The 19,475-nt window shown below is 38.3% G+C and overlaps 1 protein-coding gene across 9 annotated transcripts in view; it reads right to left on the reverse strand.

The window, feature by feature from the left end:
* Positions 1 to 733: 733 nt before the first annotated feature.
* CREM (cAMP responsive element modulator) overlaps positions 734 to 19,475 on the reverse strand; it is a 41,159-nt gene continuing 22,417 nt past the window's right edge. For 5 of the 9 annotated variants that reach the window (XM_066551493.1, XM_066551501.1, XM_066551475.1 and 2 more), the window contains 3 exons: positions 16,636 to 16,779; positions 8,581 to 8,737; positions 6,281 to 6,901 (listed from right to left, as the gene is read on the reverse strand). In XM_066551493.1, the coding sequence (XP_066407590.1) occupies positions 6,757 to 6,901; positions 8,581 to 8,737; positions 16,636 to 16,779 (446 nt within the window). In that variant the 3' untranslated portion in view covers positions 6,281 to 6,756. Of the gene's footprint in view, positions 6,902 to 8,580; positions 8,738 to 13,046; positions 13,167 to 16,635; positions 16,780 to 19,475 lie in introns of those variants that run through there. The other 4 variants (XM_066551484.1, XM_066551520.1, XM_066551535.1 and 1 more) reach the window with 3 other exon arrangements.

Genomic DNA, 19,475 nt, shown 5'->3' on the forward strand with positions numbered 1-19,475 from the left:
TGTGCTTCAATAGCAGTATTTAAAATAGCATTTAGATAAATATTATTATTATAAATCAAAATTAAATAATTCCCATTTTGTCTTTCATTAAATGGAACTATTGGTAAGAAAGACTATAAATTGAAACACTGTCAATATAATTTTTTCCTCTTGAAAGGCTATAAAATTTAAAATAATTTATTTCTAAATACATATTAACACAAGAACAGCAGGAAAAATGAGTTTCTGTCCTCAACACCCACAGAACACCCCATCCCCCAAATCTCCCCCATAGGATACAAGAAATTGCCTACTTTTGGAACGTCCTTTGGCTGCTTTACCAGTTTGAAAATAAAGTGCAGACATTTATACTCCACAAGGTGTCACTCTAAAACAGCTGGAAAAAAAAGGTGTCTTTTTTGCTCTGAACTTTACCCAGAAGGTCAGAAATTACCAGCATTTCAAATTTAAGCCTGAATTATGAGATTCTACTCAGAGCTACTACAATGTAAGAGTATAGGCAGTGGGTATTTTTCTGGTAAATAGTGTATTTCAAAACTAGTCTCTTTTAAACATATTTGCCTAGTTGAAGTGTGGGAAAAAGAAAAGAAAAAAAGAAAGTGTGTCAGTATCAGTAACTGTTTCAGTTTGGGGGAGCATCCAGCAAGTATTTTATCAGGATACATTGCACTGTCCTTTATTCAACTACCACTGGCTTGTTGAAGACACAGAAAACAACATCAGACCCAACAGCTTAGGTCTGCAAGGTATCCAAGCTTTTTAATAAAATACATTTTGTCTATAAACAAATTATCATTTTAAACAAATATATTATGATCTATAGACATTCAAATATCCTCCAAAAAAATACAAATACTTGTCAGCAACAAAACCTCACTTTCTATGGTTTGTGGGCAATCAGTGAATGAATCCTCTGGAATCTAATAGAGAGAATTCCCAGAAAGTTTTCTTGAATCTAAAAAAACCTACATTCCAACTTCTCCTGTAGTAAGTCCATTCCTTCATTGCTAACTACCTCTTTCCATGAACTTTTGAGAGATCTTTGACACATCTATGAACTTTAATTGCTGTAGACCACCAGGTTCAAAACACACTAGAAGAAATGCAATACAAACATGAGCAACTGTCATTTCACAGGAAACAACATTAGTATTTCAGGAAAATGAAAATCATCAATGAAAAAGAACAAAGAATGTATGGAACAGGTCTGATAATGTGAGGGAAGGAGCTGAAGGTAAAAATTTACATAAGATACAACAAAAGAAAGTGGAACAGATTTTGAAACGTTGACACTTTCCATGCTGTGCTCAATACTGCAGAGTTCTGATCCCTACAGAGACCAATGGGGCTTTTGCACAAAAAATACAGAAATTAAAAAATAAACAGTCTCACATCCAAACTTACCATACCTGCTTGTGTTATACCCTGTAACAGCACTGTTTTCAAACACTGTGTTCAATCTACCTAACTTTTCCTGGTTTTCTGTGGCTGTATTTTATTTAGGACCATTTCCAATAGGTACACTTCAGAAAAGCTAATTAGATCAGGCCTCAAATGAGAGAAAAAGAACAATGTCTGCTTTGAAGATCTCAACAGATCTGGGCCACTCAGTTGTCATGAAAGCTGCAGCTCCAGGCCCATGTCTGGATCTTTGAAGTAACTGACAACTTCACTGGTAAAAATGCAGGGGTGTCAAGGATTTCAGTATTCTTTTGTTTGTTTGCCAGCTGACAAACTTCAGAAAGCTTTTAGGTCACACAACCAGGATCTTGGAGAACCTAGTTCTTCAGAATCAACTTCATCAAGCAAAACACCTCAGTATGCATTAAACTTAAAAATGTGTTTGCAGGTTTTGCAGTTCTGTAAGAATTAATGGAAGCTAGAAATGGGATAAATACTTTGCTTAGGGGGAAAAAAATCCTTAAGAGAACTATTTTAGAAAAAACAAGATCCTTGGTCCAGACTGAGCTTGTTAAAGAACTCCGCAGCAGCTTTTACCTGGTGTGAGTAGAACTATATTGGGAAGGGCTGGAGGGGAGAAGCATGAAAAGTGAGAATATTAACAGCCTCATTCAAGGTTGTTTGGAAATCGTATTTTTGAAGCCGCAAAACAAAAACAATGACTTGGCTAGATAACCAGATTTCTGAATTGTGACATTTTTATAGCCATAATTCCATTCACAAGATGGATTAATCACACCTGATTTCACTGACAAAGGCTCTTAAAAGAGAGGAAAAAGCTCAGCAGTTACCATAACAAAGACACTTCCTTCACAGTTTTTTCCATTCAAGTCACACAGAATACAATGAAGTTTTTTTTCCTTAGTCTACATGCAGCACACTCAACTCACACCCTACTCATTCTCAGACTTTGTGCATATACACAGCTTTTGCTCCATACTCTATTGAACAAGCCTGTTGCAAGAAGGAAGTTCTAACTCAGAATTAAAAAAAAAGAGAAACCTGTGAAAATAGACTAAAAATTAATTAGACAAAGAAGAATAAATTGATTTTTGCTACCCACCATTTCCAGTTGGCATGACAGACTATCAAATTGCTCTAGAATTTACCTAAATTATTTTCCTCAGTTATTAAATCAAGCAAATACTAGAACACTTTTGCTGGAATAATGAGATCACTGTTATTCTCATCCACAAGGGCCTCATAGTGCCTTAAAAAAGTCTCCAAAAAAACTAGACCCCCTCCCCACATGACAATATTTTCTACAGAAAGGCTGACAAGCAAAAGGCAGTTACTTCTGTCAGCTGCTTAACAGCTCAGCACTCAATACAGTCTTGCCTTGTACACACCCACACACTAAATACCAAGGGATGAAACAGGAAAAAACTGTGGGCAAAATGAGTCAATCCAAACCAGAATCTGAGCAGACCCCTTAGTTTTCTTTGAAGTGATATTTAATTCAGAAAAAGATCACACTGAATTTAGCTATTACACTGATGTCTGCAGGGTAGCAGTACAGATCAGCAATTACATGTGACAAGAACAGAAGGAAAACCAAGCAGGAGACAACTTGCACTCCTCAGGACTGTATCAGTGCAGCCAAAAAAAATATCTGCAATTATTCTTGCAAACAGCAAAATCTGTGGGAATAACAATCAAAAAGTCCTCCCAAAGAAACAAAATCCACACGTACTCACATAATATACTTATTTTAATCCCTTTCTTCACTGGCCAAAACAGCTGAGGCTGTTTTAGAGAGTCAAGAGAGATCTGTCTGGATAGTCTATAGAGATTTCTCTTTGCACATCTGCTTAAAGAGGGAAACAGTTATGACTCAAATCTGTACCTTAAGAGTAAGCTGACTATTACATTCCTCATCACCCACAAGTCTAGGAAGCTCAAGACATTTTACAAGAGATTATGTTACCTGAGCTACATGAAAATCTATTTTGAAAAAAAAAAAAGAAAATCCATGCAGGCTTGTGTACACACACATTCCCTCAAAGGCCAATCCTCTAGCTGTCTCTCTTAAAGAAATTTGCAGTTGTGTGTGGTTTCAGCAAGAAAGGAGTTTCAGACCATAGAAATGCAGTTTTCTAACGGGAAGGAAAAAACCACAATTTGTTTGGCCTTTTTTCATGATAATGAAAAAACAAAATTCTTGGCTCTGCCAAATCAAAGCTTGGGCAGTGCTCAAATTCTCTTTTAATAAACCAACTCAGATTCACTTGATGTTTCTATATAAAGAATACTATTGTATTGAAAAGGCCTTTTTCCTGCACCACATCCATTGGTGCTTCAGTGTGTGCCTGCTGTCCCAAAGGCTGAGCCCATCCTGGCTGCACCCACAGCAGGGTGGGCAGCAGGTGAGGGAGAGGATTCTGCCCCTTCACTCTGCTCCAGCTCTGGGGGCCCCAGCACAGGAAAGCCATGGACCTGTTAGAGCCAGTTTGGGGGAGCACCACAAACAATCACAGGGTAGGAGCAGCTCTCCAATGGAAATTGCCTGAGATGACTGGGCTATTTCATCCTGGAGAAAGAAAGCTCCAGAGAGACCTCACTGAGCCTTTCAGTACTTACAGGAGGCTTACAGGAGAGAGCAAGAGAATTTTTTACACAGGTAGACAATGACAGGACAAGGGGCAGTGGTTATAAAGAAAAGAGGAGAGATTCACATTAGATATTAGGAATGAATTCTTTACTCAGAGATTAGCACTCAACAAGAGTCTCAGTAAAGATGTGGTTGCCCCATCTCTGGAAGTGTTCAAGGCCAGGCTGGATGGAGCTCTAAGCAACGTGATTTAGCAGTGAGTGGCATCCCTGCCCATGGCATGGGGGTTTAGAACTAAATGATCTTTAAGGTTCCTTCCAACCCAAACCATTCTATGATTCTACTAGTAAAGAAATGAGTACCAAGTACACAGATGTGGAATAGACAAGGATTCCTCCCATCAAATTTCTAACTGTAGTTTAGTACCAGACTGTAGTTAGAACCAGACACTATCGTGAAGATAAAGGGGAATTTTTACTGGAGACATATCTACCACACACACAAGTTTTTCTCTATTTAAGTTTCCAAATCCCTTGTGAGTCAGGAGCAATGCCTACCTGTAAGAGAAAACAGACAGAGCCACAACAAACAACTCACTTGTAGCACTACAGAGGCTGCAAAATGGATCTGCAGGTTGCATTCATCCTGTCCAACCTGAACAGAACCTTTGACTTTTGCTGACCTTAGCACTTCAGATGTATTTTCACAGCAAAGAAGATATTTCAAAGTTTACTTTACTTTTGTTCCAAACCTGCATCAGAGCCTTAGAGGTCAGAGGTATCTTGTTACCTCCTTAAACCAACTGATGTGGCTGCAGGAAGTGAGAGAGAATACCTCTTCTTACAAATGGTGTCAACTTAGGTACCTAGCGGGATTTTCAAAATAGTCAAGAAAATTATCCTGTGTATTTCAAGTAATTTAGGAAGGAATAAAAAAATCATATACATAAACCAACCCACCCCAACAGGGTCAGAGTGAAGAGGGTTAAATGCAAATTGAGTTTAAATTAAATTAGGAAGTCTCAATGACTTCAGTATGATTCCACCCCTCCTCCCCTTCCATACACTCACACTCTCTCACACACACACACCCTCAGTAAAGCCAATTAAGTAGGAAACAGGCCTCTCCTCCTACCACATCAGTAAGGCCATTAGTTCCAGCAAAGTTCCCAAATACTCTGCTCATAGACTGTACTGGCCAAGCAATTAGATCACTCCTGAATTTAAAAAGTACCCAGAAGCAGCTTTGCATATACACTAGTTTTTTCAAAGCACAATGGAAAAGTTGGCACATACTGCATTTACGAGAGCTGTAATCTGGTTTAAACATGGGTTTATTTTAAAAATCTTCAGCTCTCATCTGTAAGCTACTCCAGAACTCAGTGAATCAGCAAATAGTTACTTATTGGAAAGCTCTCTTCCTTAGGACACCTTGACCACCATTCAGTAGTTTGCTGAAATTGTGAAAAGAACTGCACCATCAATCTTCACTACAGGCAACTATCTACAGGTGTTCAGGATCTAGAATGTGAAGTATTCAGGATGAACATTTAAATTTTAATATATAGACCTCCAGTGAATCAAATATTCTGCAGAATACAGAAAATTTAAGTAAATAGCAGCCATAAAACAGAGAGCATCTTACAGGTATTTACAATATATTTAGCATCATGTCATGAGCTTAGGTGTGCTTTTTTCCCTTTGTCTTCTTTCAAATACTCATGGATTTTAAAGCATCTCAACCAGGTTTTTAAAGGAAATCAGACACTACACAGGTTAAACAACATGGTTCTATTAAAAACTATCTTTAACCATGGCACTCAGTGACAGCAATACAATACTTTTTTCCACAAAGCAACTAATATAAAAATATGCCATAAAATCATCTGTAGACTAGTATGCTAGTACATACATATAATCATAACATTCTTTTATAAACTCTTTCCTGAGATACCTTGGGTTGTTTGATTTTCTTGTATTACTGGATGCATTATCTTTATGATTCATCTAAAACAATTGCAAAATATTTTGAATGTGCAGGACACTCAGTAACATGTAAAAGTAATTTGTAAATACATGGCAAAGAAACAGCTCTTAGAAATTATGCACTTTTTTACTTTGTTATATTTTTTAACATTTGGCTCCTTGGGAGACAGAAGGATGGTGCATGAAAAACCTGAAATTAGAGCTATGAATTGATAAAAAGCAGGAAAGCATTCAGGAATGTTAGGAGTTGGAATATATTATAAATGACACAAAGAGAAAGCCGTAAGTCATGTTGGCTATGTATTGTCTTACAAAGCAACTGGACATATCTTAGTTCACAGTATAATAAATATTTTTACTAATCTGTTTTGGAAGAGCAAATGTCTTTTAGGGTTTCAAGCTCCTGTATAAGTTTCTTGTTCTGAACTTCTAGCACTGCAACACGACTCTCCAGACATTTTATGTATTCTTTCTTCCGACGTCGACATTCTTTAGCAGCTTCCCTGCAAAAAGCAGAAGTAAAAAGTGCAAACAAAAAAGCCATTTGCATGCCATTAGAAAGCTCAGCAGAGTATGGAGACTATGACAGAATTCCAAATTTTGGAATATCTCCCAAATCAGTCTGAAAACACTAAGCAAAACTGGGTTCCACAAGGGCCTCAAGTGTCTCTTTCTCAAGTTCATATGGCAATCTGTAGAATTGCTTCCTCTCATGCCTTGATTAAAGTTCATAATAAAGGAGGTCCAAATGAAAGACAGTTATTCTGCTTTATGACAATAAAGATCTTTGAGGGCCTTGAGTTCCTCAATGAGAGTCTTGTTTTGGTTTTCAAGCACAGCCACACGATTTTCAAGACATTTGACATATTCTTTCTTCTTTCTGCGACATTCTCTGGCAGCTTCCCTGGAACCAATACAAGGCAAATGACTACAGGAACAGCCACAATATGGCAAAGACTGGATAAATGCAATTACCTGCAAACCCTGTGGTTCCACAATAACAACAACCACCACCACCAACTGCTGGATTGCACAAACAGAACATCGGATAACATCCAAAAGCAGTAACATAGTTAAAATATAATCCAAAGCATCTAGAACTTGAAACGCATCCAGCATCACCAAATACAAAGATGGAACCAATACACAGAAGAATCGAGAAAAACAGGGAGTAATTGATCATGTATTGACTTGAGTTGCACTAAACATTAGGATGGAAAGCAGCATTTCTTCTTCCAGCCACATTCTATTTTGTCTGTTTATCGGGAGCATTGTCTTCTGCCATCAAAATCTTAAAACCAAACCCAGAGAATATACTTTCAGAAAAACACAAACATAACACTACTCTCTTCAGATAAAAACTAGATGCCAAGCTTACATGTAGATAAAAACTCACAGCATGTTGTAACAATGTACAATACAATTTAATCCAAACAAATACAATTTATTAGCATTTCAGAACTGGCTGCCTGAGCACATTACAGCCACACGAGTCTGTAGTTTTTGTTGCTGGCAAATGATAGCCTGAAGCCATTTTTGTAGTTCTGCTCAAAAGTCTCTAATATTTGAGCTAAACGCTTTGGCTAGTGTGCTCAGAAGCAAGTGACTAAACAAGCATTCAATTCCAGAAGAAATATTAGAAGTACTGGGAGTCCTCCTTTACTACCTTGGAACATGACAAACTACCAAATTGTGAGAGGCTAACATTCCAGCAAGTTACAAGCTATAGCATAGGCATTAGTTTTAAAACTGAAGGAAGAAGAAACAAAAAGGAGGCACAACAATGCAGTGATTCTTGTAAGTAATTTAAAATAAAGGACAGGCATGAGAGCAAAGCAATACCATTAATTCAATTATAAGACAAGTGGCTAAGCAGTGTATTAGAGATCTGCAGAGCAGACTATTTCTACTATTAATCTGCCAATGACAGAGGTGGCTACACATTTTAAAAAGACAGACTCCCCAAGGAATAGCAAGAAGACTGCACAGAGAAAGACTGACATTTACAACACTCAGTCAAGTCCATGACAACTAATTAAAAAATATACAGCAACTTCACACAATGGGCCTCACAAAATGACAGGGGCACTGCCAAGTATCTCATCCCAGCAGCCAAGTATTTGGCAAAGTCTATAATTATCATTCCATCTTTGAATAAGTCCTCTTCACAGCATCATTAATGGACAGCTGCTAATGAGATCCTCAGCTATTTTCCTAAACAATTCTTTGTGGGGATGCTTTAAAATGAAAGAGGCCCTACTGGTCATTTTACTGTCAGTAGTGGGAGAGGACAGGAAGTAAAATGCAACAAAAAGTGTAACTCTGGATCATCACAAAAATTATCTGATATTGATTTCTGAATCACCTAATATTTTCAAACTAAAAATCCATGGCTATAAGGACAGAGTTAACAACCAATACTCTATGCTAGAAGGACATGGGATGACTGAAAAGAATTTCCTGCCTTCCCTTCATCAATTACAGGCAGTGCTTATGACCTTAAGAAGAACACTTTGTTATAATGTTTGGGGGGGTGGGGGAGGTAGTTTCCAACACTGACCATGAATTATTGTATAGTCTTACCTATTTTTCAAAAGTCTCAGCTCTCTCTTGCGTGTGGCCTCTTCTGCCATTTGCTGAGGGCTGTGCAGAGTCCCTGGCGAGGCTGCCATAACCACTCCCTGAGGTAAGGTAGTAGTGGGAGTTCGGATCTGGTAAGCTGGCATGTCTCCAGTGGCAGCTGTATAAAAGAAACATATTTTAAAATCTATGGCAAAAAAAAGAAGTATATCTGAAAATAACAGATTTCTGACATGATTTATCCAGGATCCCAGATACATAAATTATTTCACACGTCTGTCATGACACAACTGTATTTTTTATCTTAATAGCATTTATTTCCATACTGTCAAGTGTCTGAATTGCTCTAGCACGTGGCCCCAGTAGCCAGCTGGACATGCTTCCACATGGCTCTCTTCCTACAACAAGGGGAAAGCAGTCTGAGAAACAGTTCTGGCAGTGACACTTCCTGTTTGCACAATCCCACAAAAAGAAGGCCCTGCATCTAAACTGAGGTTTATATGCTACCCTGTTCTCCCTGCACAGGATTCAATTTGCTTCAGAAGACAACTTTCTCGTCCTTCCTTGTGATAGCAACAGTACCAGCTTTACAGCCTCTCCTCTTCTTACAAAATAGTTTGGCAACCCTTGGATAAGGAGTGAGAGCTGCTGTTGCTACAATGAAAAGAAACAGACAAGTGCTCAGGATATTCAGGCATTTGTTCCCTGGGCAAGAGGACCACACATGGGATGCTGCAGCATTAGCAGCAATAGGAAGCAGTGGCAGTTGCACAGAAAGGAGTGTAGCTGCACAGTAAATCAGAGGGCAAAAGTTCAGATTCAGCTCCAGCTTAGCAGTTTTGTGCCCTCCCCAAGCCAAATGCTGATCTGATATGACTGGAAACCAACACCTTTCTTACAGTCTCACGTCATTTCTTTGTTTCAGATGTACTTGTCCCTACGTGATGTACCTCAACTTAAAAACACTGGGGAAGTCCTAAGTACTTGTGTCTTGTCTGACAGAAAACAAAACCAAACAAAAAACATACTCCACTTTACATTCTGAGCAAGTATTTACCTATTTCCTTCCATAAATATTTTATATTATGATAGAACAAAAATTCAAATTTTGTCATTAAAGCAACTGTATATAGTTGATGTTTCAGAGGCTATTGTTACACTTATTTTATACTTTAATTCTCCAAAGCATTATTCAACTAATGGAAAAACATGTCTCACAGTTTAACCCCAGCCTGCAACTAAGCACCACACAGTCAGTCACTTGTTCACTCCACCCACACAGCTCCCCAGCTGGATGAGGTAGAGCAAACTCATAGGTTGAGAAGGGAACAGTTTGATGGAAATAAAATAAAATGAAAAGGAAAATAACAAAAAGAAAGAGAAATAAACCCAAGAAAAATAATTAATGCAAATTAGAAGCAATTGTTTACCACTCACCAACTGATGGCCAGCCTGTTGCTGAGCAGCAGGCCCCAGGCCAGCTTTCCCTCCAGTTTATATGCTGAGCATGATGCCTTAGGTATGGAATATCCCTCTGGCTATCTGGGGTCAGCTGCTCTGGATGTGATCCCCCACAGCTCTGAGTGCACCCCCAGCCTACTCACTGACAGACTATGAGAGGCTGGAAAGTCCCTGACTTAGTGCAACTACTGCTGAGCAACAACCAAACCATGAGTGAGCTATCAACACCTCTCTCATCCTAAAACCAAAAAACAGCACTGTACCAGCTAATTGGAAGAAAATTAACTCTATCCCAACTGACACCAGGTCAACTTGGAAAAATAAAAGGTAGACAAAAACATCTTGGGGAGGCTGACAGATTGAGCAGTTAACTATAGGGGGGAAAATAAATCTAATAAAAATATACGATTATTCTTACTATATTAATGTAAGTGCTTCACTAGTTCAAAACAAACAAAAAAACAGAATCAAGTTGTGCTTAGATTACAATTCCACAGCCATGTCCTGAAATCATTATCAGCTTAAACCCCATGCACCTCCCCCCCTCCTCAGTCCTGTGGGTAAAAGTGTTTGTGGAATTACAAGATGAACTGGACCAGTGAACTGACCTGGATAATCCCCCGGGGATGTGGGAGGGAGAGAGGGAGGGGGAAATCAGCTCAGAACAGCCCTGTGAGCAATGACAGGCAGCTGCTCTGAGCACAGGGCTTGGTCATCTTGTACATCTACAGGGGAATTGCTTAACCCTTCAAATCCTCCACATTTCTTAGCAGTCCCAGTCATGTCAATGGAATGGTACCTCAGCTCACTAACTATAAAAGTGGAATTTTAGCAACTCTTCAGGCTCACCTTTATGCTGCCCACATTACATACATCTTACAGACTCTATGGTAAGAACTATCTTTTCCTATCTCATCACTAGGTATTATTAAAGAGATGTTACCTTAATTTGCCTTAGCTACAATGAATTAGAAATCCAAGCAAACCATTCTGTAGATGAAGTCATGGTGGGAAAGCTCCACAACCCAGACCACCTCAGCCTGGCAAGACCAACTAATTTGTTGTCTGTGTTTGACTTAAGCTCAGATGGCAGCAAACAGAACTTACTGCAGCTTTTGTGCAGAGGACTCAGAGTGATCATGTACCTTCAGCAAGACTTAACAAAAGCAAGTCCCTATCTCAGCTGGGATCAGCAAACACCACTGGTAAATGTTCTAGTCTGAGCAGGTCCCAGTAGTGGCAGTCTCTGCCTGAGAGTTGTCTCAATTAGAAACCTGCCAGCACAGGAACACAGATAAATAACTATTCTGGTGGTACTAACCTTGCCAATCCAGACACCACTGTTTAGAAACAAGAAAAAAGCATAGCATAGCCCTGACAAAGTATCTTTTAGCTGTGCAATAATATATATTTTCTGACATATCATTGCAAAAATACATTTTGAAGATTGAAAAATGTTTTGTGTATTAGCTCAAGAAATTACAATGTAACTGACTTCCCCAGAAAAAGACCTTTGGAAAGATGAAACAGGTTCTAAACATAGTGGGATAAATTTAATTTTTTTCAAAGTTATTTTAAGCCTAATTAGGTATCTATATTACAGTGAAGAATACCTTCCATTTCAGCATCTGAGACAAATGTCTCACACACTTCATCCAGACTGCCAAACTTCTTTGGCTGTTTCTAATGACACTTCACCAAGGTCTAATGTAATTCCTAAGGTACCAGAAACAGAACTGAGAGTGTTAACAAAGCAACAAACCTCAAGTTGGTGCATTTCCCTAATGCATTGCCCTGGGTAATTTTTTTTTTTTTTACCCCTTAAAATGCAAGGGATTAAAAGTCAATGAAAACCTGAAGCTTTTAGTTGAGACTTACATAAAGGAAATTAAGAAAGCCAAAAGACAACTAGTGAAAAAAACCAAACATGCATTAAAAAAAAAATTAAAATAAAAAAGCAATCACCTCTTGGAAAAAGTAACTTGCTGAACACTAGAGAGCATCCCTGCACTCAGTTCTTTCAGTGACTATCCAGGAGAAAAAACGCCCCATGTATTTGGATGCCTATTCTCCCCCTCTGTGAGTCATAATGGTGGGACTTGATTATCAAGGGGTTTTTAACTTCACCACTAAACTGGCTACACAAGGCATGAATCATTATCCCTTTGAGCATTAAATACATCGACCCTGAGAAGATATTTATCTTTGGATTAATGAAACAACGTGCGGCAGCAGTGAGCAGCAGCACGTAGCAGCCGGCAGGGAAGCAGTTAATGTTACCGAGCTGCCGGAGGCAATTGACGAGGCAGAAAGGAACTGACTAAATCGCAGCATGACTTGGAGCTGACGTCAATGTGTATCTTGTTTGGAGTTTAACTTTTCCAGTTCCCTACTGCAACACGATTCCAGGAAATCTAATGACGTCAGCCTTTTGAACTCAATTAGCTGAGGAACAGACCATTTTAACAGTGGAGGAGAAAACAAGCAGGCGTTACAGTACTTCAATTATTGCCCTCAAATCTGTTTCCATTCAGTGTTTTTTAATACTCGGAGCATAGGGTTGATTTACACGCTAGGTTGAAGCCCATGGCTATCAAATTTGTAGCATCTATTGCTCAATAAAAAAGGCAGTTGTCATTTTTACAAAACCAAAAGCAATTATAAACACAGCAACATATATGACTATCACCACAATAAAGAAAAATGCAAAAGTAGAGTGGTGGATTGTTTTCAGCAAAATCTTGCATCAAGTAATAAAGAACAGTTACTGAATCAATCTGTGCAAAAACTCATGCACTAACAGTAATTTTTAGTTTTTCCCCCACAAACAAAACTGTTAAAATTGCCCTGGAGTCCTACACTAAGTAGAGAGAATTAGAAGCTATCTGCATGACTTTAGAGAGATGAAAGAATTACAGCAACAGGTTCAAAAGAAAATGCCACAAATATTAACTAAACACTGCACAGACATACAAAAATACGATGTCAAAGGCTAACAAAATTTTTACCTGTTTCATCTCCTGTTACAGCCATGATCAACTTCTGCACACACGATTCTGCTGCTCCTCTACCAGAGCTCAGCATGAACTGTTCCAAACTACCAAGCATGTGCAGGATTACAAGCAAGAGCACTGACATCACAATGACCTCACTTGCTTACCGCTGTCATTAACGTGCTCCATCACTGGAACAGCTCACTGAAACTGCAGCCCAAAGAATTCCTTTTCCAGTAAACCTGTTTTTTTTTTTCCTCTTCCATATTGCTATAATCCTAGCTTTGTTCTTTTCCCCTGAATTATTCATAAAGCTACAGAAAGCACTCACCACAAAGCAGGCTGTTAAGAAAGACCTGAAAATTCACAGCACTGACTGACAGAAATGAAAACGTGGCTCTAGCATTCATGAATGAATCCAAATGATAAAGTCATGACTGGATAGAAAATAAGGAAATTTAAAACAGACATGCAGTTGTTTTCATTGGAACAGTTCCACTAAAAGGCAGAGAACTCTGTTGGACAGGCATGCAAGACAGGAAAGCTTAATAAGCTGTAACAAATAGGTAAATGAAAGGCTAGAGCTCCTTGCTTTGCAGGAAAACCCACAACCCACTCATTTAATTTCAGTTAAAAGCTTCAGAAATTATTAAGGAACACTCCAATGAAGTAAGTCAACCTAAAGCCAGTGGTTTCAGATGCTGTAACAAGCAGAACAGTAACTCTGGGTAAAGGCTACCTCTTCCCCCTTCCCTCCTTTTTCAAAATATGTCCAAGAGATCTGTTTCACTCTGCTTTAAAATATAAATTAAAAAGAACAACAACTCAGCTGTAAGAGGGTTACTCCTTATTTACAAATACATTTCAATACAAATGAAATACATTCATTTCAATACAAATGAAATAGTTTCAGACAAAGAGTCCAAGCACTGGTTTGTATGTAGTGCACAGCAAACTTCTAAGGTCTTTGTACTAAACTAATTCAGAGTGGTAATTTATCAACTGTGAAACTGTGCTGGATGGCAGCAATGGAAGCATCAATGTTTGCATTGATGTTCTGTGTTTTACATCCTGTGTTTACAGGAGTGTTCTGTGATTACAGGAGCACTTCAGGATCGTATGTACAGAAGATCAGAACTAAAGCACAAGAAGTTCAAGCCACAGATTTCAAATATCACTAACAATGTAACATAAATACAAATAGATCCCAACAGAATTATTTTTATATAATTTTTCTACACTCACTTTCACTAATAATCAAAACACTTCCTTCTTCAGCTAGCAAAAAAATCCTTAACCCTTAATGTGTTAGGAAACTGCCCAGACACTAGAACTCCCTCTTCTTTTGCCTACAAATGTAAACTTGTAGCAAATACCATGTCACTCAATCAGATCAATATATTTGGCACTTTTATCCTAGTATTTTTCCACACCACAGGTTATCAGAAAATACCAAACACAGGGTTTATGTGATCTTATCCATTATTACATGAGATTCATTAACAAGTACTTTAGAAAAAAAATCAATACATATGCTATCTGAAAGATTCTGAAACAGAATCTGAAACAGATCTTTTCTGTTTCCAGCTATTTGTTATAGTCTTTTCTTCTACTATGATAAAGAAAATATATTATATGCTGCCTACCCAAAATTATTATAAAAATACATATGTAAGTGGTAGGAGTATTAAGCAGAATAATTTTTCTATTATAATCTATGTTATCACAATATTAGGTGAACAGTCAACTACAAAGTGTACATAAATGACAAATGTTCATAACCTGTATGCCAACAGACTTTCTGGCATAGGCAAGATGAGCTGTAATAAGGACATTTCAGACACTTGTATATTCAACTTATTCCATTGTCCCACTCCATTGTAATTAACTCAGGTTTGCTGCCTTCATACAATTGTATTACTGTAAACATTTTCACAATGTTTTTATACATCTTTTTATTTTACTGTAGATGTTTTGTTTTTTCCTAAAGATTTTCCAATATCAATAGCATGTAGAATAAGTTGAAGCCTTTTATCTTCTCATCATCTCCAAGTTCATGCTCATTTACTGTTTGCTTTGTACTTTTCCCTGTATGTTATGTCACATTTTTTACCGAGCTATGAGGCTCAGTAAAGCACTGGACTTTGAATCAAAGGAATAGAGAATTCCAGGAAATAAAGTTCTCTGAGCATGGACAGAGAATAAATCAATTTAGTTAAAAGTATCAAGATGTTTCCAGAAACATGATGTAGAAGGTATTCAGTTACTGTCTCTGAATCCATTTTGAAAGTTTCCATCACAGGCAAAACACTTAAAGGGCAATTCCATCTTGTGGAGCCCTTTGCTGAGACTGAGCAGCCCTGTCAGAGAACAGCTCTGTAATGGAGAGTCTGTAAAGGAAAAGTCAGTCAAATGGAATTCCCAAGGACTGAAATGCTGCCAGACAAAATCCTCAAATGCTGTGCTTCTTCACAGATGGGAAGTTTAAGAAGCAGCTGAGGAGTTATTCTTTCTGCCCTGACACCAAAGCTCTGAAGAATCAAAGCAGTACCTATAAAATACTACAGTGAACCTGGAGAGATGGAGGCGGCCTCTGATTATTTAAGGGATGTATAGGCACACACACAGAAAACATATTAGACTCATACTCAGAACAACATGCAGTACTAGAGTGGGAAATTGGTTTGGGGGACAGCCAAATTTGGGTCTTAAGGCTTTGTTAAGTATGTATTCATAATAACATTTTGGGAAGTTGTAACAATACTCTCTGAACAAAAAAAACTTAACATTTGGCTAAGGTGTTTTCATTTTATAGTCTTAAAGCACTTGAAATGCTTCTGGAAAAGTCTTGGGACAACAATGTATTTTGACATTTATTTGATGATCCTCATCCACTCCATGAATACATACCTAAATCCTTCCTAGCTCTTCTCATGGCTTATTTCAGATAGCTGTTTTGGCTTAAGAAAGTATTCATACAGCCCTCCCCGCTACTTCTCTCTGTCAATAAAATATTTTTTTTAAATCTGTATTTTCTCCATAGCTATTAATTTAGTGTCTCCATAGAGAAATCTATCTCCCATTTTCAAAGGTTTTCATCACGTCATGTGTGCACTTTATAGGACCTTCAAAGCATTCCTCTATGAGAAAACTAGCTTCATTAAAGGATCTGCTTTCTAGTAACTGCAAGAGCCATAAGTTGAAAGGAAATTCTGCCCTAAACATATCCCAGAATCTTCAGAATTTGTGTTTTATTAACATTAACTGCTGAAAAAAACAAATTAGTTTCATATATTAAATGATGTGCACCTTCAGCATCTCACTTCAATCTGTAGGAGTACCTTTATTCCAATTAAACATGTCTCAAAATCTGCAAAGGACAATCCAAAGCAGAAAGTGATGTTATACTGCTATTTCACTCTTTTTAACCAAACACAGTAGCAGCCTTACTAAGCAGAGAACCTGAATCCCTTCCTAAGACTCTTCTATCTTGCTATGACTATTTTACTTAATGGTGCAATAATGTCAACACAAAATAAGAAAAGCTTTAAGAAAAATTGTTTAATATGAAAAAATGAAAACAAACTAGACTGTTAAAATATACCTTGAACAACAACTTGGCTTCCAGGAAGAAAAAACTGTTGTGTGCCATCAGATGACTGCGCTGCATATTGCACAATGGTAGCACCTGGCTGAGGAGCTCCCGAATTTGTCACAGTCTGAATTGTACCACCTTGAGATATGGTAACTAAACAGGAAAAAAAAAAAAGAGAAGTTAGGCAACAGAAAGACATAACACATGCTAAAAAACATGCAATAAACACTGTCTTACGGACTCCTGGTCCTCTCCTTGCTTAAGGATCAATTGTATGACAAAACTTAGATAATATTAATACTGATTTCCACAAATATAAAGTCTGTTGTGTAGTATATACCATACATATAACAGATAAAAAGCCGTGTTCGACACATTTTATGTCTATGTTTCCAGAAATAGTAACTCTACTAAAATCGTTTAAATATGTGGGGAAAAATCATAGCTCCTAGCCATATAAAAGTGATGTTTTAAATACTAACATAGGAGTTATTTAAAAAAAAAATCTTAAAAAAGCCATTTATTGACTCTCAGAAAACAAAATCCAGGACATCAAGACAAAGGAAAAGAAAGATATCTAACACTAATAATCTTTTCCTTAGTGTAAGAAAAAGTTTAGCACAACTTTTAACCAGGTTGTACACAGTTGTACAGAGCCCAATACTCATGTAAAAAATGAAACAGAACAAAGTAGGGTTCTTCCCTCAATGTAATAGCAATATAAAAAAAAAATATATATACTTTCCCCATTAATAAAAATCATACTGCCTTCTTGCCATAATCAAGTATTTATCAAAATGCAATTCCCTAGAGACATCATTAATTGTATATTCCTTTTGAAATTAGCATTGCCTTTGTTAAACACAGAAATATCATTGAATCACAGAATGGCTTGAGTTGGAAAGGACCTTCAAGATCATCTAACTCTAACTCTGGATCTGTTCAAGCACGTCCATGTCTGTCTCGTGCTGGAAACTCAGAGCTGGATGCAGCACTCCAGGTGGGGTCTCACCAGAGTGGAGGGGCAGAATTGCATCCCTTGATCTGCTGCCCACCCTGCTTTGGATGCAGCCTAAGATCTGGCTGGGCTTTCTAGGCTGCAAGCACACATTGCCAGCTCATAGTCAGTGTTTCAGCCACCAGCACATCCAGGTCCTCAATCCACTCATTGCCCAGCCTATATCCACATTTAGGATTGCCAAAACCCATACACAGGATGCTGTGTATTGATGATGGGCATTGGCCTTATCATGAAGTTTGCATGGGTTCACCTCTCTACTCTGTCACAGTCCCTTTGGATGGGATCCCCTCTCTCTACTGAGCTTTGAGTATCAACTGCATCATTCAGCCTGCTGTCACCTGCAAACTTTCTGAAGGTGCATCTCCACAAAGATTCTACATCTCCAACCAAAGATACAAAATAATACTGGTCCCAGATCTCTGAAGGACACCACTCATCGCTGGCCTCCACCTGAGCATCAAGCTATTGACTGGAGCTCTTGGAGCCAACTCCTTATCTACCAAGTGATTCACCAGCCAAATCCACATCTCCTGTGTTAATTAAAGCAATCCTGAAACTTTCAGCTGAGAACCCAATGCCCAAAGAGTAAAAAATCTTTTCTCCCCTAGAAGATATTTAAACTATGCTATAAAAGTCAGACGTAAAAAAAGATAGAGACTTGCCAACTTCTCTGAATTCACTGTCAGATTACAGTATTTGATGCCATTCTTGAAGGTTCAGCTCTGCTTATCTCAATACAGGATTTGTTAGATATCTATATGAATTTTAGAGATTGCTGAGTTCAAATGTTCTGTTTTGGCAACAGTAGGTTGGGTGCTGCACGCAGGCTCCATAAGGCATTGAGGAGAAGGGGAAGAGTGTGGCAAGGGGTAGAGTGCAAGATGTTTCAGTCTGGCCTCCAAAGCAGAAAGTGCCCCATTTTAAGGCAAGACAAAACAGAGAGAAGCAACAAAAGTAAAGCATTGTATCCCCTACTCTTCACAAAGTCCAGGACAATAGCAACAAGATTTTTGTTTTGTTTCAACTCTACCTTCCAGACAAGTTAAAAAGAGCCAAATTCTGCCTCTCAGAGTTAGCACCAGGAATGGTGGTGCATCTACACCCCCACAGAACCCTACCACATAAAACCCAGACAGTTTGGCTTCCTAAGCAGTAAAACATCAGCACAGATTGATAAAAAGCTCTTAGCTCCACAGTGAAACTGGGTAAGCAATTATATCACAGCTGTCCAGCAATTATTCATTCAGATCCCAACCCAGTACTTAATAAACAAAAGTGAATTAACTCCAGTAGCTGCCTCCCTTACAGGACTGATTCCTGCCACATTCCCAGAACAACATACTGCCTGTCCCCCATCCACTGTCCTGATCTCAACCACTGCACACATTTGTTGTGCTGGAGCTCTACTGAAAACTGAGACTTTTATGGTGAGTACAGGACTTTCCTGGACAGACCCTGTAGCTGAATGTCATGCAGGTGGATGGATGCAACCGGCATCTTCTCTTCCAACTAGGAGTGAGGACAGTACTAATACCACCCTCTGAGTATGATCACCAGCTCTAATCCAGAAAAAAAACCCAGATCTTTTTCCCTTCCAAAACTGGAAATGGAACTGAAGTCTTTCCCAAAAGATTTCTTAATTCTCCAGTTGTTAAAAGTTTGTTCTAAGACAGCAAGTAACTCAAACAGATTAAGATTTAATAATTTTCATTCCCCCTGCCTTTTTTCATGCAGATCATGATATTCACAAGCAGGCAGGGGGATGGGGAGACTGATTCACACACTCCAACTGAACAAACAACTCTTACACATTAGACCACTACCACAG

The sequence above is a fragment of the Molothrus aeneus genome, chromosome 1, assembly GCF_037042795.1.
Source record: "Molothrus aeneus isolate 106 chromosome 1, BPBGC_Maene_1.0, whole genome shotgun sequence".
NCBI classification, from domain to species: Eukaryota; Metazoa; Chordata; class Aves; order Passeriformes; family Icteridae; genus Molothrus; species Molothrus aeneus.